Below are 20932 nucleotides of genomic sequence, written 5' to 3' on the forward strand. Positions count from 1 at the left end.
TTGTTGAAAAATAAATTGACCATAAATATTAGGGTGTATTTCTGAGTTTTTTTCCATTGATCACATATCTGTCTTTATGCCAGTACCACACTATTGTTATATCCATTGTAGTTTTCATCTCAGACAGTGGTTTTCATCTCTAGAAGTTTGACTTGAGTCTTTCTGTACATCTTCCATTTCTCTGCGTAACTTTTTGAACATATGGAATGCAGTTACGATATTAATATCTGTTTTAAAGGCATTTTAATTCTAACAGAATTAGTTCTGGGTAAATAGATTTCTTCTGACTGATTATTCTTCTCATTAAGGGTCATGTTTTCTTGCCTCTTTGTAAGCCTGTTAATCTTTAATCAAATTCCAGATATTGTGAATTTTATATTTTTGGGTGCTGGATTATTTTTATTCCTATAAATCTTGAGGGTTGATTTGCAATTCAGTTATTGTATTTGTCAACTGTGTAGTTCTTTGCCTTTTTTTTTTTTTTATAATTTGTTAGGCCAGTACTTAAACTAAGCACTACTTAGTTTAGGGCTAAAAATTCCCTAGTGCTAAGGTAGGACTTTCCTGTGCACTCTACCCGATACCCCATAAATTGAGTTTTTCTAATCTGGCTACTAAGAACAGGCACTATTCCTGGCCCCATGTAAGTTCTGGGTACTGCTTGCTCCATTCCTTTCATATGTTTGTTTTTCCCCCAGTCTTGGATAGTTTCCTCAGTTACATGTGCTGATCAGCAGTCTGATCTCCTCAGTATTTGAGGGGATCATTTTTCAGATCTCTGGGCTTCTGAGACTTTCTCTGCAGCTTTCTCTGCTGTGATACTCTGTCCTTTGAAATCTGGCTGCCATTATCTCATTATATTCTCTGCTCCATCTCTTCAACTCAGGAGTTTCTCAGGCTTTGCCTCAATCTCCCTCCCCTCCTGCATCATGTCCTGGAAACTCTCTTAAGGCAATAAGCCAGGCCAGTTGTAGAGCTCACTTCATTTGCTTCTTGTCACTCTGGGGTCACTGTCCATTGTTGCCTGATGTCCATTGTTTTCAAAACCCTTGTTTTTATGGTTTTTGTTTGGGTTTTTTTTTTTTTTTTCTTTTGGTGGTGGTGGTTCTTTTAGGTGAGAGGGTAAATCTCTGGTCTCTGTTGAATCATCCTGACCAGAAGTGGAAATTGCAGCGTTGGTTTTAACATCAACAAATTGATCCCTAAATATTGAGGTGGAGAATGGATAACTAATTGTATATTCCTGCTGTGGGATTCTACACAGCAGTTAAAGCAAATGAAGTAGAGCTTTATGCAGTTACTTGGACAAATTTTAAATATAAAAAATTGAAGGCTGGGCATGGTGCCTCACACCTGTAATCCTGATGCTTTGGGAAGCCAAGGCAGGAGGATCGTGTGAGGCCAGGAGTTCAAGACTAACTTGGGCAACGTAACAAAACCCCATCTTTACAAACAACTTTTTTTTTTGTAAATGTCGCTTCTGCTCTAGTGGCTGAGGTAGGAGGATGGAATGAGGCCAGGAATTTGAGCTGCAGATTGCTAAGATGGTGCCTGTGAATAGCCACTGCACTCCAGCCTGGGTAACATAGTGAGACCCCATATATTAGCCAGGTGTGGTGGTGTGCACCTGTAGTCCTAGGTGCTTGGGAGGCTGTGGTGGGAGGATTGCTTGAGCCCAGGAGGTCAAGGTTACAGTGAGACATGATCACACCACTGCATTCCAGCCTGGGCAACAGAGTGAGATACTGTCTCTTAAAAAAAAAAAAATGCCAGGCACAGTGGCAAAAATTAGCCTGGCATGGCAGTGTGAGCCTGTAATCCTAGCTACTTGGGAGGCTGAGGCAGGAGGATCACTTGAGCCCAGGAAGCGGAGGTTGCAGTGAGCCGACATGGTCCACTGCACTCCAGCCTGGGCAACAGCGAGACTCTGTCTCAAAAAAAAAAAAATAAGGTGGGCGAGGTGGCTCACACCTGTAATCCCAGCACTTTGGGAGGCCGAGGCGGGCGGATCACCTGAGGTCAGGAGTTTAAGACCACACTGACCAACATGGTGAAACCCTGTCTTTACTAAAAATACAAAAAAATTAGCCAGGAGTGGTGGCAGGTGCCTGTAATCCCAGCTACTCCGGAGGTTGAGGTAGGAGAATTGCTTGAACCTGGGAGGCAGAGGCTGCAGTGAGCCGAGATCGTGCCATTGCACTCCAGCCTGGGCAACGAGTGAAACTCCATCTCATACATACATACATACATAAAATTTTAAAAAACAAAAGCAAAAACAATATTGGAAAGAAAAATGAAGGATAGTACAGAAGTGATAATTTCTAAAAATATACAAACTATGCTATATATTATTAATGATTACATGTATATGCAATAAACTTATTTAATATTTATGAGAATGGAAACAACATCTGAAGGAGAAGGGAGGGCGAGAAAGGGTTGAGAGTGAAGTTACACAGTGCCTCAGATTTATCTAATGTTTTGTCTCACTAAAAATAGGAGACCACATAGATGACTAACGACTAGTATCTAAAATACATAAAGAACTCAAAACTCAACAGTAAAAAGGAACAGCAAAGAACTTGGTTAGGAAATGAGCAAAAGACATGAACAGAAGTTTCATAGAAGAGAATTACAGATGGCAAATAAACATGTAAAAAGAGCATCATTAGCCATTAGGGAAATGAAAATTGAAACCACAATGAAATATTACCACACACCTATCCAAATGGCTTAAGTAAGAAATAATGACACCAGCCAGGTGCAGTGGCACACACTTCAAGTCGCTTCTTCTCTAGTGGCTGAGGTAGGAGGATGGAATGAGGCCAGGAATTTGAGGCTGGAGATTAAGATGATGCCTATGAATAGCCACTGCACTCCAGCCTGGGTAACATAGTGAAACCCCATCTATTAAATAACAGTAATAAAAATGACACCACCAAATGCTGGTGAGGGTGTGAAAAACCTGGATTTCTCATACATTGCATCTGGGAATATATGATGGTATAGCTACTTTGGAAAACAGATTGGCAGTTTCTTATAAAACCAAACATTCACTTACCATATGACTCAGCAGTTGCACACTTGGGCATTTATCCCAGATAAATGAAAAATTTTCTACAAAAACTTTCCCATGAATGTTCATAGCAGCTTTATTCCTAATAGCCAAAAACTGAAAAAAACTCAGATGTCCTTCAGTGAGTAAATAAACCATGGTACATCCATACCATGGAATACTACTCAGCAATAAAAAGGAATAAACTCTTGGTACTTGCAGCCACTTCGATGAATCTCAAGGAAATTATCCTAAGTGAAAAAGGCCAGTCCTAAAAGTTACATACTGTATGATTCCAACTTTATAATAGTTTGAAAAGCCAACATTTTAGAAATGGAGAATAGATTAGTGGCTTCTAGGAGTTAGGAATGAATGTGGCAGGAGATGGGAGGGGATAGGGTAGATGTTATAAAACGGTAACACGAGGGATCCTCGAGATGATGGAACGGTGCTGTTTCTTAACTGTGATGATGGATACATGAACTTACAAATGTGACAAAATTGTGTAGAACTAAGTACATACAAATGAATAGTAATAAAATGGGGAATCTGAAGATCTGCTTATTGTATCAATGTTGATATCCTGCTGGTGATATGGTTCTATAGTTTTGCAAGATGTTACCATTGGGGGAAACTAGATAAAGGGTACATGGGATCTTCTTTATCTCCATCTTTTTCTTTTTCTTTTTTTTTTTTTTTTTAAGATGGAGTCTTGCTCTGTCACCCAGGCTGGAGTGCAGTGGCCTGATCTCGGTTCACTGCAACCTCCGCCTCCTGGGTTCACGCCATTCTCCTGCCTCAGCTTCCCGAGTAGCTCGGACTACAGGCGCATGCCACCACGCCCAGCTAACTTTTTGTATTTTTAGTAGAGACGGGGTTTCACCGTGTTAGTCAGGATGGTCTCGATCGCCTGACCTCGTGATCCGCCTGCCTAGGCCTCCCAAAGTGCTGGGATTACAGGCGTGAGCCACCGTGCCCAGCCTATCTCCATCTTTGAAATATTTTATAATAAGAACAGTCTCTTCAGTGTGCACAGTAAAATTCTCTGTGACCATTTGAGACAAATCAGAAAAAATAGTGGAACATAAAAATGAAAATTTTTTGCTTATTAATATTTACTTCAAAGTTTTTAGATTTTAAAAAGATAAATTAGAACTTATGAAAGTATTTTTTTAAGAATGTATTTTTGGCTGGGCACAGTGGCTCACACCTGTAGTCCCAGCACTTTGGGAGGCCGAGGTGGGTGGATCACCTGAGGTCGGGAGTTCGAGACCAGCTTCACCAACACAGAGAAACCCTGTCTCTACTAAAAATACAAAATTAGCCAGGCGTGGTGGCACATGCCTGTAATCCTAGCTACTTGGGAGGCTGAGGCAGGAGAATCGCTTGAACCCAGGAGGCAGAGGTTGCAGTGAGCTGAGATCGCGCCATTGCACTCCAGCCTGGACAAGAGCAAAACTCCACCTAAAAAAATAATAATAAGTATTTTCAGCAGGGCGCAGTGGCTCATGCCTGTAACCCCAGCACTTTGGGAGGCCGAGGCAGGTGGATCACCTGAGGTCAGGAGTTCAAGACCAGCCTGGACAACATGGTGAAACCCCCGTCTCTACTAAAAATACAAAAATTAGCCGGGCATGATGGCGGGTGCCTGTAATCCCAGCTACTTGGGAGGCTGAGGCAGGAGAATCGCTTGAACCCGGAAGGCGGAGGTAGCAGTGAGACAAGATCGTGCCATTGCACTCCAGCCTGGGCAACAAGAGTGAGACTCTGTCTCAAAAAAAAAAAAAAAAGAAAGAAAGTATTTTCATTTCTACTTAGGATTTTTAAACCAAAACAGCTTTTTGTTTGAGACAGAATCTCGCTTTGTCACCAGGTCTAGAGTGCAATGGCGCGATCTCAGCTCACTGCAACCTCTGCCTCCCAGGCTCACGTGATTCTCCTGCTTCAGCCTCCCAAGCAGCTGGGATTATAGGCACGCACCTGCCACCAGCCCAGCTAATTTTTTGTGTTTTTAGTAGACAAGGGGTCTCACCATGTTAGTCAGGCTGGTTTCAAACTCCTAACCTCAAGTGATCTGCCTGCTTTGGCCTCCCAAAATGCTGGGATTACAGGTGTGAGCCACTGCACCCAGCCTTCAAAACAGTTTTTTAAACTTACTTTTTATGTGTTAAATACTATTGTTTTGTAAGGACTGTTGTCTCCTTCATTATAAATACTGATAACTTTTCATAAGTAACATAACCATCTTACGATCTTTTAGACTATTGCTACTTTAAACTTTTAAGTTACATTATATAACTATAGGCTTCACTTTCATCATTTTTGAGAATTAGAGGTCTTCCAAGCTAGCTAACAATTTAGATTTTTCTGTTCTCTGATGTGATGGAAGAACAAAGAACAAATATAAAGGGCCTTGTACATTGCCTTGTGCAGAGCAGGTACTCCTGTATATGTTAATTTATTTTGTTCACCCTCTTCATTTTCCTATCCTCTCTCTGCCTCTCAGGATCCTCTTAAGTCTTTGCTGCAAATCCAGGTTTTGGTTTGATGTTGTCAGAAACTTTACAAGCATGAATGTAGAGCTATTTCATTTGGCATTCTTGTTTCTTACAGGAGTCCAACAGCAAGTTTAAAGTTGGACATTTTTCTTTTTCTGCTACAGTTGTTTGACACAACTGCTCTCTTCCTTAAACTTCCTTTTTTTTGAGACAGGGTCTCGTTCTGTCACCCAGGCTGGAGTGAAGTGACCTGATCTCAGTTCACTGCAACCTCTGCCTCCCAGGTTCAAGTGATTCTCATGCCTCAGCCACCCAAGTAGCTGGGATTACAGGCATGCACCACCACACCCAGCAATTTTTGTATTTTTAGTAGAGACAAGCAGCTTTTGCCATGCTGGCCAGGCTAGTCTCGAACTCCCAGCCTCAAGAGATCTGCCATCCTCGGCCTCCCAAAGTGTTAGGATTACAGGCGTGAGCCACTGTGCCCAGCCTCTGCCTTCTTATATACTACTTTTCATCCTCACATTTCAGTAAATAGAAAATTCACCCCAAGGCAAAAGCTGAAGCCAGGGAATGATCCTTTTCTCTGACCCCAAATCTAAGTCACCAACTCCTATCAATTCTATTTTCTTCCTCTGAATGTAAAAGAGAAAATATGCACATGGTGGCTCGCATCTGTAGTTCCAGCTACTCAGGAGGCTGAGGCATGAGAGTCGCTTGAACCCGGCGGCCCAGGCTTCAGTGAGCCATGATCACACCACTGTACTCCAGACTGGATGACAGAGTGAGACTCAAAAAAAGGGGGAAAAAAAAAGAGGCAGGGTGTGTCTCTTTGCAGTGAGCTGAGATTGTGCCATTGCGCTCCAGCCTGGGCAACAGAGCAAAAACTCCATCTCAAAACAAAAAAAAAGGCAGAGAAAATGAGTTCATGTAAACATCCAATTATGTATTTTTGTTATATGCACATCTTTCTATTGGAATGAAATTCTGGAAAGCAGTAACCTAGTATTTTTCCAAAAATCTTAACTCCTAATGCCTGACTTTGACACATAGTATATGATTAAAATTTGTGGGGTGGATGGATGGATAGATGTGCAGATACATGAATACACAGTACTTGCTTCTTAAGATGTCTGGCTCTGAGAAGGGTGTTGTACTGTGTAATAAATTTTGGAAATGAGCTAGACCTCTGTTGTAATTCCAGATTTACTCTCTAAAGCTTTGGAATTGGGATACACCTCTTCCCACCTGTGAAGTAGAAACAATACTACCTACTTAGTAGCTTGTTGAAAAGATTTAAGTAAGTTTCTTCTCCAACTGGAATGGAGAAAAAAAAATTTTAAGTAAGAATACATGATAAAGTGCCCAATAGCATGTTTGGATTTAAGTGGGTGGTTAAGAAATAGTATCTGTTATTATTAGGATCACAGAAGAAACAAAAAAAGATTGGTTAGGCATTAAAAGGCAATATGCAACATTCATTTTACAAAATTTTCTTTTTTTTTTTGCAGAGGAATATTTATGTGATAAGTTTTCAGTGAATATTATTTTTACAATTTTATAATAGGGGACATAATTTAACTGTAGAATTTTTTTTTAGTATATTTACAAAGTTGTGCAACCATCACAACAGTCTATTTTAGAAGAACATTTCCAATCACCCTAAAAAGATCATGTGTGCCCTTCCGTAATCAGTTATGTTGGATTTTGTTTTTGCAATTTTATTGTGGTAAAATATATGTAACATAAAATTTACCATCTTAACCATTTGTAAGTATATAATTCAGTGGATTTAAGTACATTCACATTGTTTTGCAACCATCACCACTATCTACTTGCAGAACTTTTTCTTCATCCCAGATAATCTGTTCCCATTAAACAATCACCCCTCACTCCCCACCCCTACCTTAGCTGGAAACCTCTATTCTACTGTGTGTTTTTTTGTTTGTTTGTTTTGTTTTTGGGTTTTTTGTTTGTTGTTTTTGTTGTTGTTGTTGTTGTTTTTGAGATAAGAGCATCTTACTCTGTTGCCTAGGCTGGTCTTCAACTCCTGACACTCAAGCATTCCTCCCACACCAGCCTCCCAAGTAGCTAGAATTATAGGCACTTGCCACCATGCTCAGCCCTCTATTATGCTATCTCTAGGTACCTCATATATGTGGAACCATACAATATTTATCCTTTTGTGTCTGGTTTATTTTACTCGCATAATGTTTTCAAAGTTTGTCCATTTTACATTGCATTTTGAGGCAGGCATGGTTGTGAGTTCATAAAGTTGAGGTTTATAGATTAGTAAAGACAAGAGTAGCCGTGGACAGATTGGTCAGAATTCTCAAGCTATCTATTAGGAAAGACTTACCTCAGACATTCAGGTATCTGGGTTCTGGTTTCTCGCAACCTCTGATGGGTCAGTTTCTTTGGGTTCTGGTTTCTTGCAACCTCTGATGGGTCAGTTTCTTGAATCATTAATGTATAGTGAGGGGAAATTATTTGACTTTCAGCTGTTTGTATAATGGTCAGTTCAAGGAGCCAAGGTAATGATAGCACCCCAAACTCCAGCTCTAGGTTTTTGAATTTTGTTGTTTTGTCATATACTATCAGTGCTCGTGAATATATCTCAAAACTTCGAATACTGTAGTATATCAACTTAAATGTGTATATCTTGCTATGTGTACTTAAGAGACAGGGTCTTGCTGTGTCACCCAGGCTGGAGTAGAGTGGTGCAATCATAGCTCACTGCAGCCTCAAACTCCTGGGCTAAATTGATCTTCCCACTTCAGTCACCATGCCTGGCTAATTTTTTTTTTTTTTTTAATTTTTTTAGGCTGGGTGCAGTGGCTCACGCCTGTAATCCCAGCACTTTGGGAGGCGAAGGTGGGCAGATCACTTGAGATCAGGAGTTCAAGACTAGCCTGGCCAACATGGTGAAACCTCGTCTCTACTAAAAATACAAAAATTAGCTGAGTATGGTGGTGAACACCTGTAATCTCAGCTACTCGGAAGGCTGAGGCATGAGAATCACTTGAACCTGGGAGGCTTGCAGTGAGCCAAGGTTGTGCCATTGCACTCCAGCCTGGGTGACAGACTGTCTCAAAAAAAAAAAAAAAAAAATATTTTTTTTTTAGAGATGAGTCTCCCAGGATGGTCTCAAACTCTCAGCCTCCAATGATCCTCTTGCGTCACTGGGATTATACACACAAGCCACTGCCTTACTGTGTACTTTTCTAAAGTACAGACATACCTCAGAGATTTTGTATGTTCCATTCCAGACCACCACAATAAAGCAAATATTGCAATAAAGCAAGTCACACAAATTTTTTGGTTTCCCAGTATATATAAAAGTTATGTTTAGGCCAGACGCGGTGGCTCACGCCTGTAATCCCAGCACTCTGGGAGGCTGAGGCGGGAGGATTGCTTGAAGTCAGGAGTTTGAGACCAGCCTGGTCAACATGGTGAAACCTCCTCTCTACTAAAAATACAAAAATTAGCTGGGCATGGTGGTACGTGCCTATAATCCCAGCTACTCAGGAGGCTGAGGCAGTAGAATCGCTTGAACTCAGGAGGCAGAAGTTGTAATGAACCGAGATCATGCCACTCCACTCCAGCTTGGACGACAGAGCAAGACTCTGTCTCAAAAAATAATAATAATAATAAAATAAAAGTTATGTTTACATTATGCTGTAGTCTATTAAGTGCAATAGGATTATGTCTAAAAAAACAATGAATACATCTTAAAAAACACTTTCTTGCTAAAAAGTGCTAACAATCATCTGAGCCTTCAGCAAGTCATTATCTTTTAGCTAGTAGAGTGTCTTGCCTCCATGTGGATGACTGCTCACCCATTAGTGTGGTGGTTGCTGAAGGTTGGGGTAACCTGGCAAATTTTTTTTTTTTTTTTTTTTTTTTTTTTTTGAGATTACAGGCGTGAGCCACTGCGCCTGCCTAATCTGGCAGTTTCTTAAAATAAGATGATGAAGTTTGCCACATGGATTGACTCTCCTTTCATGAAAGATTTTCATATAGCATGCGGTACTGTTTAATACCATTTTATCCACAGTAGAACTACTTTCAACATTGGTGTCATTTCTCTCAAACCCTGCTGCTGCTTTGTCAACTTAAGTTTAAGGAATATTCTAAATCTTCTGGTGTCATTTCAACAGTGTTCACAGCATCTTACCAGGAGTAGATTCCATCTCAAGAAACCACTTTCTTTGCTCATCCATAAGAAGCAACTCCTTATCCATTCAAATTTTTGTTTTTTGTTTGTTTTTTAAAGAGACTCAGTTGTAGTCTGTCACCCAAGCTGGAGTGCAGTGGCATGATTGTAGCTCATTGTAGCCTCAAACTCCTGGGCTAATGCAATCTTCTCACCTCACCCTCCTGAGTGAGGTGCATGCCACCATGCCCAACTAATTTTATTTTTTGTAGAGATAGGGTCTCACTTTGTTGTCCAGGTTGGTCTCGAACTCCTGGGCTCAAGTGATCCTCCTGTCTCAGCCTCCCAAAGTGCTGGGATTACAGTGCTGGGATCCCAGCTGTGCCTTGCCCAGGCTCCCTTCTAATTGTAGTTTTCTTGCTGTTTCTACCACTTTTGCAGTCATTTCCTCCATTGAAACCTTGAACCTGTCAAAGGTCATGCATGAAAGTTATAATCAACTTCTTTCAAATTCCTGTTAATGTTGATAGTTTTAGGCCGGGCGTGGTGGCTCATGCCTGTAATCCCAGCAATTTGGGGAGCCGAGGCAGGCAGATCACCTGAGGTCGGGAGTGCGAGACCAGCCTGACCAACATGGAGAAACCCTTTCTCTACTAAAAATACAAAATTAGCTAGGCCTGGGGTGGCACATGCCTGTAATCCCAGCTACTCGGGAGGCTGAGGCAGGAGAATTGCTTGAACCTAGGAAGTGGAGGTGAGCCGAGATCTCACCATTGCACTCCAGCCTGGGCAACAAGAGCAAAACTCCATCTAAAAAAAAAAAGAAAAAGAAAAGAAAAATGTTAATAGTTTTACTTCCTCCTGCAATGGTAAATAATTTCCAGGAGGTTTTTTAAATTTTTATTTTTAAAGACACAGGGTCTTGGCTGGGCACGGTGGTCATGCCTGTAATCCCAGCAGTTTGGGAGGCTGAGGCGGGCTGATCACGAGGTCAGGAGCTCGAGACCATCCTGGCTGACACGGTGAAACCCCATCTCTAGCAAAAATACAAAAAATTATCTGGGCATGGTGGTGGGCGCTTGTAATCCCAGCTGCTCGGGAGGCTGAGGCAGGAGAATGGCATGAACCCAGGAGGTGGAGGTTGCAGTGAGCTGAGGGTGCGCCACTGCACTCCAGCCTGGGCGACAGAGCGAGACTCTGTCTCAAAAACAAACAAGCAGAAAGCAAGCCAAAAAAAACATAAAAAAAAAAGAGACAGGGTCTTACTGTGTTGCCCAGGCCAGTCTCAAACTCCTGGGCTTAAGTGATCCTCCCACATTGGCCTCGAAAGCACTGGAATTACTTGTGTGAGCCACCATGCTTGGCCTGAAATATATTAATATTTCTTTTTTCTTTTTTTTTTTTTTTTGAGACTGAGTTTTGCTCTTGTTGCCCAGGCTGGAGTACAGTGGCATGATCTTGGCTCACTGCCATGTCCCCCTCCCAGGTTCAGGTGATTCTCCTGCCTCACCCTCCCACGTAGCTGGGATTACAGGCATGTGCTGCCAAGCCTAATTTTGTATTTTTAGTAGAGACGGGGTTTCACCATGTTGGTCAGACTGGTCTCGAACTCCTGACCTTAGGTGATCCACCTGCCTCGGCTTCCCAAAGTGCTGGGATTACAGGCATGAGCCCCCATGCCCAGCAATATTTCTTACATAGTAAGACTTGAAAGTTAAAATTACTCCTTGATTCATGGTCTGTAGAGTGGATGTGTTAGCCCATGAAAACAACATTAGTCTCCTTGTTCATCTCCATCAAAGCTCTTGGTGACTGGATGCATTGTCAATGAGCAGTAATATTTTGAAAGGGATCTTTTTTCTGAGCAGTAGATCTCAGCCATGAATTTAAAATATTCAGTAAACCATACTATAAACAGATGTGCTGTCATCCAGACGTCATTCTTTCATTGAGAGAGTGCAGGCAGAGTAGATTTAGCGTAATTCTTACCTTTTTTCTAAGAGATGGAGTCTTGCTATGTTGTCCAGGCTGGAATGCAGTGGCTATTCACAGGTGCAATCATAGTGCTCTACAGCCTCAAAATCCTGAGCTCAAGCAACTCTGCTGCCTCAGCCTCCCACATAGCTGAGACTACTGGTGTGCACTACTATGCCCAGTTTATTTAACGTAATTCTTAAGGGCCCTAGAATTGTTGGAATGGTAAATGATCACTGACTTCAATTTAAAGTCACCAGCCATATTAGCCTCTAACAAGAGAGTCAGCCTGTCTTTTGAAGCTTTGGAGCCTGGTATTGACATCTCTCTATGAAAGTCTTCTAGTAGAAGGCTATTTTATCTACATTGAAAATGTACTGTTCACATGATCTTATAGATGAAAACAGCAGACACTGAGTACTCCAAAAAGGGGAGGAATGGAGTGGGAGATAAGGGTTGAAAAACTATCCATTGGGTACTATGTTAGCTATTTGGGTGATGAGTTCAATAGAAGCCCAAACCCCAGCATTATGCAGTACATCCATTTAATAAATCTACACATGTATCCCTTAAATCTAAAATAAAAATTAGAAAATTTTAAAAAGGGAAAAAAATGTACTGTTAATATGTCACCTTTGTGGGTTATCTCAGCTAGATCTTATGGATAACTTGCATTAGCTTCTACATCAGGACTTGGCTACTGCTGTACCTTGTACTTTTGTGTTATGGCATGACTTCTTAAACCTCATGGACCAGCTTCTGCTAGTTTCCAGCTTTTCTTCTGCAGCTTCCTCATCTCTCCCAGCCTTCACAGAATTGAAGAGAGTTAGGGCCTGATTCTGAATTAGGCTTTGGCTTAAAGGAATATTGTGGTGGTTTGATCTTGCCAGTGCACTAAAACTTTCTCCATATTGCCAGTAAGGCCTTTGCACTTTGCCATTATTTGTGTGTTCACTGGAGTAGCACTTTTAATTTCCTTCAGGAACTTTTCCTTTGCATTCACAACTTGGCTAACTTTTTTTTTGAGATGGAGTCTTGCTCTTGTCGCCTAGGCTGGAGTGCAGTGGTGCGATCTTGGCTCACTGAAACCTATGCCTCCCGGGTTCAAGCGATCCTCCTGCCTCAGCCTCCCAAATAGCTGGGATTACTGGCATGTGCCACAACACCCGACTAATTTTTGTATTTTTAGTAGAGATGGGGTTTCACCATGTTGGCCAGGCAGGTCTTGAACTCCTGACCTCAAGTGATCTGCCCGCCTTGGCTTCCCAAAGTGCTGGGATTACAGGCGTGAGCCACTGTGCCTGGCCTTGTTTTCCTTTAACAAAGTAGCTGCAAAGCACAATAAAGTGAAATGCAATAAAATGAGGCATGGCTGTACTTTTTGCATCTAGGTGTATAATCAGTTGAGTGGCAGACTTTTCCTACTCTGCCCAACTCACCATGGTATGCCCAGTTACTACTGTCAGTTATATAGTATTGATTGAACTACTAAAGACATTGTTAACTATAGAGTTAGGGTGGTGTTCTGTAGCACTCCACTTTCTAGTCCCTCCATCTGAAGATATTTTTCAGAGGTAAATTGGGAGGTGAAGTGTGATAAAAATGTTCTAAAGTTGATTATAATGATAGTTGCACAGCTCTGAATATACTAAACATCATTGAATTGTACACTTTACATAGGTGAATTGTATGATATGTGAATTATATCTCAGTAAAGCTATTCTTTTTTTATTTTATTTTACTTTAAGTTCTGGGATACATGCACAGAACCTGAAGGTTTATTACATAGGTATACATGTGCCATGGTGGTTTGCAGCAGCTATCAACCCGTCATCTAGGTTTTAAGCCCCACATGCATTAGATATTTGTCCTAATGCTCTCCTTCCTTTTGCCTCCTACCCCTCAACAGACCCAGGTGTGTGATGTTCCCCCTCTCTGTGTCCATGTGTTCTCATTGTTCAACTCCCACTTACGAGTGAAAACATGCAGTGTTTGGTTTTCTGTTCCTTTGTTAGTTTGCTGAGATTGATGGCTTCCAGCTTCATCCATTTAAACTGCAAAGGACATGAACTCGTTCTTTTTTTATGGCTGCTAAAGCTATTCTTTAAAAAGAGAGGGAATTAAGAAGCATTACCCCAAAATTCAGAAGTTTGGGTTCTGACTTTTCTCTAATCTCTAAAAGGTGTATTTCTGCCTATAATCCCAAGCGCTTTGAGAGGCTGAGGCAGGAGGATCATTTGAGCCCAGGAGTACCAGACCAGCCTGGGCAACATAGTGAGACCTTGTCCTACAAAAAACTAAAAAATTAGCCCAGTGTGGTGGCATGTATCTCTAGCTACTCAGGAGGCTGAGGCATGGAGGATTGTTGGAGCCCTAGAGTTTGAAGCTGCAATAAGCTATGATTGTGCCACTTGCACCCTAGCCTGGGTGATAGAGCGAGACCCTATCTCTCAAAAATAAAAATAAAAACAGGCCGGGCACAGTGGCTAATGTCTGTAATCCCAGCACTTTAGGAGGCCGAGGCAGACAGATCACAAGGTCAAGAGATTGAGACCATCCTGGCCAACATGGTGAAACCCCGTCTGTACTAAAAAATACAAAAATTAGCTGGACGTGGTGGCACACACCCATAGTCCCAGCTACTTGGGAGGCTGAGGCAGGAGAATTGCTTTGAACCTGGGAGGTGGAGGTTGCAGTGAGCTGAGATCGCACCACTGCACTCCAGCCTGGCAACAGTGCAAGAGGCCCTCTCAAATAAATAAATAAATACATAAATACAAATATAATAAAGGGTGTGTGTTTCATTTTTTGGTCTTGTTTTGTTTTTGTTTCAAGACAGTTTCTGTCACCCAGGCTGGAATGCAGTGGTGCGATCTTGGCACACTGCAACCTCTACCTTGCAGGTTCAAGTGATTCTCATGCCTCAGACTCTCAGGTAGCTGGGACTACATGAAAGCGCCACCATGCCTAATTTTGGTATTTTTAATAGAGACAGGGTTTCACCATGTTGGCCAGGCTGGTCTCGAACTCCTGACCTCAAGTGATCTACCCACCTCAGCCTCCCAAAGTGCTGGGATTACAAGCGTGAGCCACTGCACCCGGCCCCTGTTTTGTTTTGTTTATTTTTCATTGCAACTGGAAAAGAATCTTTTTAATTTAATTAATTAATTCATTCATTCATTCTTTGAGACAGAGTCTCGCTCTGTCGCCCAGGCTGGAGTGCAGTGGCGAGATCTCAGCTCACTGCAGCCTCTGCCTCCTGGGTTCAAGCAATTCTTTGCCTCAGTTTCCCAAGTAGCAGGAATTACAAGTGCCCGCCACCACGCCCGGCTAAGTTTTTATATTTTTAGTAGAGTTGGGGTTTCACCGTCTTGGCCAGGCTGATCTTGAACTCCTGACCTCGTGATCCACCCTCCTCGACCTCCCAAAATGCTGGGATTATAGGTGTGAGCCACCACGCCCAGCCCTGGAATAGAAAAAAATTTTAAGTACTCCATTTTTACAAATGAAATTGAAACTTGGGAAGGTAAAATAACTTACTAAATATTTGACTTGGTTAACATAAGTAGCAATTTTAACCTGTGTTTCTTTGACTTAAAAGATTTTCTTACTACTTTATCTTTGCTGTTTCCTACCAGGACAACAACTCTGGATTTGAAAGTGTTGGAGAAAATCTAAATCTGAATTTGCATTTAGATTTTTTTTTGTTGTTTCTTGGAGACAGAGCCTCGCTGTATCACCCCATCTGGAGTTCAGTGGTATAATCAGGCTCAGTGCAGCCTCAACCTTCTGGGCTCAAGCAATCCTCCCACCTTAGCCTCCCAAGTAGCTGGGACTACAGGCATGTGCCACTATGCCTGACAAATTTTTAATTTTTTTGTAGAGATGGGGTCTCACCATTTTGCCCAGGCTGGTCTTGAACTCCTGGGCTCAAGCCGTCCTCCCACCTCAGTCTCTGGAGGAGCTGGGAATACAAGTTGAGCCACCATGTCCGGCCTACATTTAGATTCTGTTAGTGTAAAAAAAATCAAAGTGAAAAGGGAAGATAATGATTAATTAGCTTGCCGTTAACACTTTTTCTTCATGAGTAAAGAAAAAAATAGTGCTTCTTATCAGGCTAAGCACCCAAGTTCTTCATTTTAAAAAGCATCTTCAGATTTTGAATCTGCTAACCCTGGTAACATGCAGTTTACCTATATAACAAACCTGCACATGTACCCTTGAACATAAAATAAAAGCTAAAAAAAAAAAAAAAAAAAAAAAAAAGATTTTCAATCTATATCGATGTAGAATTAAGGGCAGATGTCAACAGGCCTTGCTTATGTAGATTTAAGTTTACTTAAATTGCTGAGGTTGAATGGAGAAATCTCCTTTAATATAAATGTGCTAGGACGATATCAGGTAGGACATTAGCTTGGTTAACTTTGAACCTTGTGTGTGTGTGTGTGTGTGTGTATGTGTGAGAGAGATTCTTGTTAATAACTTTACCATTCCACCTTTTTTTAAATGGACTATTTAAGGCACTTTATTCTGATCTTGTATTTTTCTTTTCATAGGATGGATAGAATGACAGAAGATGCTCTTCGCTTGAATCTGTTGAAGCGGAGCTTGGACCCAGCAGATGAGCGAGATGATGTCCTGGCAAAGCGACTCAAAATGGAGGGGCATGAGGCCATGGAACGTCTGAAAATGTTGGCATTGCTCAAAAGGAAGGATTTGGCAAATCTTGAGGTGCCACATGAGTTACCCACCAAACAGGATGGCAGTGGTGTCAAGGGCTATGAAGAAAAACTTAATGGGAATCTCAGGCCTCATGGAGACAACAGGACTGCTGGAAGGCCAGGCAAAGAAAACATCAATGATGAGCCTGTGGATATGAGTGCTAGACGGAGGTATGGCTCAGTTCAGCTGCCTCCAGGGATAGGGTCGTCTCATAAAGCCTGTGAAAATGGAATGAATTCCAATGAGAGGAGGGTGTTTTTCATCCTAAAGATTCTTAAAAGAAGATATATCATCGAGTTTGACCATAAATTCATTTTATTTCCAAATGAAACCAGGTGCCTCAAAAACTGCTTAGCCTACAGAGAAATCGTAGTTCTTACTCTTAAGAGAAAAAATGGTCATTTCTAGATAAAGGGGGCACTAGAGAGCTGATAGGCCAAAGGGAAGTGAGTTAATATATACCTTCACTCTAATCTTCATGGCCGTCTTAGGAGGAGAAAAATAGTCTTTTTGTCAGATAATTCCAGGAGTTTTAGGATGTATTTGTTGTGGAGTCCTGGCTTTTATTACATCCAAAAACGTGGGCCTAGCTTTTCTTGTGTCAGAAAGCAAATTATCTTCATGTGGTAAGTCTCTGCATTCTTGCTGTATCTGTACCACTTCCCCCAGCTCCCCCATATACATATACATTCATTTGTACATGTATGTTACTCTCTCTCTCTCACTCACTCACACATGCAACATGTTTTCCCAGGCCTTTTTTTCTGGTGTCTTTCAGGGTTGAGTACTTGAAACTATAGAGCACACAGTAAGGAGAGGTACGTGGAACTGGCCAGTGGTTGAGTCTGCCTGTGCAGTGAATCATAGTATAGATAACCCTAGTTTGGGGTTTCTTCTTTTTGTTCTTTATGAGTTTTTTTTGTGCTTGGTTTTGTTTGTTTGTTTGTTTGTTTGTTTGAGGCAAGGTCTCGCTCTGTTGCCTAGGCTGGCGTGTAGTGAGTGGTGTGACTCCCTGGATTCAAGCGATCTTCCCATCTCAACCCCAACCCACACCCCACCCCCCTGAGTAGCTGGGACTACAGGCACATCCCACCATGCCCGTCTAATTTTTGTATTTTTATAGAAACAGGTTTTTGCCATATTTCCCAGGCTGGTCTCGAATTCCTGAGCTCAAGTGATCCTCCCTCCTCGGCCTCCCAAAATGCTGGATTATGGGCGTGCACCACAGCATCCAGCCAGTTTTTGTTTTTGTTTTTGTTTTTTTTTTTTAAGATAGGGTCTCACTTTGTCACACAGTCTTGAGTGCAGTAGCATGATCATAGCTCATTGTAACCACCAACTCCTGGGCTCAAATTACCTTCCCGCCCTAGCCTCCCAAGTAGCTGGGACTACAGGTGTGCATCATCACACCCAGCTAATTTTTGAATACTTTTGTAGAGACAGAGTCTCACTATGTTGCCCAGGCTGGTCTCAAACTCTCAGCCTCAAGTGATCTTCCCACATTGGCCTCCCAAAGTGCTGGGACTACTATTGTGAGCCACCACACCCAGTTTATAACCCAAGTTTGTGTGTGTGTGTGTGTGTGTGTGTGAGAGAGAGAGAGAGAGAGAGAGAGATGGAGTTTCACTCTTTTTGCTCAGGCTGAGTGCAATGGTACGATCTCGGCTCACTGCACCCTCCACCTCCTGGGTTCAAGTGATTCTCTTGCCTCTCTACTCCACTAAGTAGCTGGGATTACAGGCACGTGCCAGCACACCCAGCTAATTTTGTATTTTTAGTAGAGATGGGGTTTCACCATGGTAGCCTGGCTGGTCTCGAACTCCTGACCTTAGGTGATCTGCCCACCTCTGCCTCCCAAAGTGCTGGGATTATAGGCATGAGCCACCACACCCAGCCAACCCTAGCTTTTAAAACATTCAGTTTAGGCCAGGTGCGGTGGCTCATGCCTGTAATCCCAGCACTTTGGGAGGCCGAGGCGGGTGGATCATGAGGTCAGGAGATCGAGACCATCCTGGCTAACACCGTGAAACCCCATCTCTACTAAAAATACAAAAAATTTGCCAGGCGTGGTGGCAGGTGCCTGTAGTCCCCGCTACTCGGGAGGCCGAGGCAGGAGAATGGTGTGAACCCGGGAGGTGGAGGTTGCAGTGAGCCGAGATTGCTCCGCTGCACTCCAGCCTGGGTGACAGAGCGAGACTCCATCTGAAAAAAAAAATCAGTTTATAAATAGTTCAGAAACAGCTGATAGCTGTGAGAATTAGTCTTCAGTGTTCAGTTGCCCTCCAAATGACCTTGCTGAGTTTGCTGTAGGACTCATCCGAAGCAGAATCTCTAAGAAGCTGGACTGGTGGAGAATGAAGAAGAAAGGAATGGTTATAACCTTACACATGTTACTTTCTCTACCTTTTGATGTCTACTTACTGGTCTTGTCCCAGGATTATTTTTTAAAACCACGCTCCACAAGCAAACATTATTCTTGGTAGTAACATTAAAAACTCTTAGTAAGCGATGGCTCACACCTGTAATCCCAGCACTTTGAGGCCTAGGCGGGTGGATCACCTGAGGTCAGGAGTTTGAGACCAGCCTGGCCAACATGGTGAAACCTTGTCTCTACTAAAAATATGAAAAAATGAGCCAGGTGTGGTGGCACACACCTGTGTTCCTAGCTACTTGAGAGGCTGAAGCATGAGAATTGCTTGAACCCGGGTGGTAGAGGTTGCAGTGAGCTGAGATCGTGCCACTGCACTCCAACCTGGGCAACAGAGTGAGACTTTGTCTCCGTTTTTAAAAAAAGCAAAAACAACCACAAAAAAACCTCTTAAGAAACCTCAGGCAGATTCCCTAGAGGTCCTGGAAGAGAAGAAAAATACTTATAAATTATAGGTAGTGCCAGCAGAATATTATATAAGTAGGTTCATTTTTAGATTGTTTGAAAGAAAAGGATATGGGTGAATGAGATCATGGACCTGAGCAACCTACTTGCTTTTATAATCTCCCTTACCCTTCTGGAGCAAGTAACTTATCCTACTTCATTGGGGAGAAGGAGTTAAAGAAATGTTAGGTGGATTCTTCACATCCCAAATTGGAACTCTTAAATGCATTTTTCTTTCCTTTCCTTCTCTTTCCCTTTCCTGACAAGGTCTCACTCTGTCACCCTGGCTGGAGTGCAGTTTGGCATGATCTCCGCTCACTGCAACCTCCACCTCCCAGGCTCAAGCAATCCTCCCTCCTCAGTCTCCCAAGTAGCTGGGACTACAGGCATGTGCCCCTGTACCCAGCTAATTGTTTTGTATTTTTAGTAGAGATGAGGTTTCGCTGTGTCATCCAGGCTGGTCTCTAACTCCTGGACTCAAGTGATTTGCCTGCCTTTGCCTCCTAAAGTGCTGGGAATACAGGCATGAGCCACCATGCCGGGCCCAACATTTTTCATAAACTTTGTTAACACTTTTTTTTTTCCTGTTTTCAGTCCTGCTCCTGTAGACATTTTGGTAAGATCTTGTTAGTGATATTGGAATTGTATTATATTGCAGACAGATACAGTATATGTTAAAAAGTCAGACTTCCTGAAAACCCAACTTTTTCTTTTTTTTTTTAGACGGAGTCTCGCTCTGTTGCCCAGGCTGGAGTGCAGTGGCGCAATCTCGGCTCGCTACAACCTCCATCTCCTGGGTTCAAGCGATTCTCCTGCCTCAGCCTCCTGAGTAGCTGGGACTACATGCTGGCTAATTTTTGTATTTTTAGTAGAGATGGGGTTTCGCCATGTTGGCCAGATGGTCTTGATCTCCTGACCTTGTGATTCACCAGCCTTGGCCTCCCAAAGTGCCAGGATTATGGGCGTGAGCCACCACACCCAGCCAAACCCAACAATTTTTAAAAAAATGTTGTTTTGGGGTGATTTTTTAAAATCATTTAAAGAGATGGGATGTTGCTGTGTTGCCCAGGCTGACGTGCATTGGCTGTTCACAAGCACTGTCATAGTGCACTATTTCCTCAAATTCCTGGGCTCAAGCAGTCCTCCCCACTTGGCTTCCTGAGTAGCTGGGACTATTAGGCATGGGCTGCTGTACCCAACATGGGGTGATCTTTTGAAACACAATTCTCTGGAAGCTTGGGACTCCAGATATACTGACAGCTATTTCCACTTAGCCCCGAGATGTATAAGAATGAACAAAACTGCCAGTCACAGTGGCTAACGCCTGTAATCCCAGCACTTTGGGAGGCCAAGGTGGGAGGATCATCTGAGGTCAGGAGTTTGAGACCAGCTTGGCCAACATGGTGAAACCCTGTCTCTACTAAAAATACAAAAATTAGCCAGGTGTGGTGGCAGGTGCCTGTAATCCTAGCTACTTGGAAGGCTAAGGCAGGAGAATCGCTTGAACCCAGGAGGCGGAGTTGTAGTGAGCAGAGATTGCACCACTGCACTCCAGCCTGGGTGACAGACCAAGACCCTGTCTCAAAAAAAAAAAAAACAAAAAATAAAAAAAACAAAACCGATAGATTCCCAACAAGGAGAACCGTAGTTTATTT

General features: G+C 42.5%; 1 protein-coding gene across 5 annotated transcripts in view; it reads left to right on the top strand.

The window, feature by feature from the left end:
- The window catches only part of GATAD2B (GATA zinc finger domain containing 2B), a 117169-nt gene that overhangs the window by 79041 nt on the left and 17196 nt on the right, over nt 1–20932 (top strand). For all 5 annotated transcript variants that reach the window (XM_024249808.3, XM_054552958.2, XM_054552943.2 and 2 more), the window contains one exon: nt 16240–16575. In XM_024249808.3, coding sequence (XP_024105576.1) covers nt 16240–16575 — 336 coding nt within the window. The remainder of the gene's footprint in view (nt 1–16239; nt 16576–20932) is intronic.

Source organism: Pongo abelii, chromosome 1 (assembly GCF_028885655.2).
Source record: "Pongo abelii isolate AG06213 chromosome 1, NHGRI_mPonAbe1-v2.0_pri, whole genome shotgun sequence".
NCBI lineage: Eukaryota > Metazoa > Chordata > Mammalia > Primates > Hominidae > Pongo > Pongo abelii.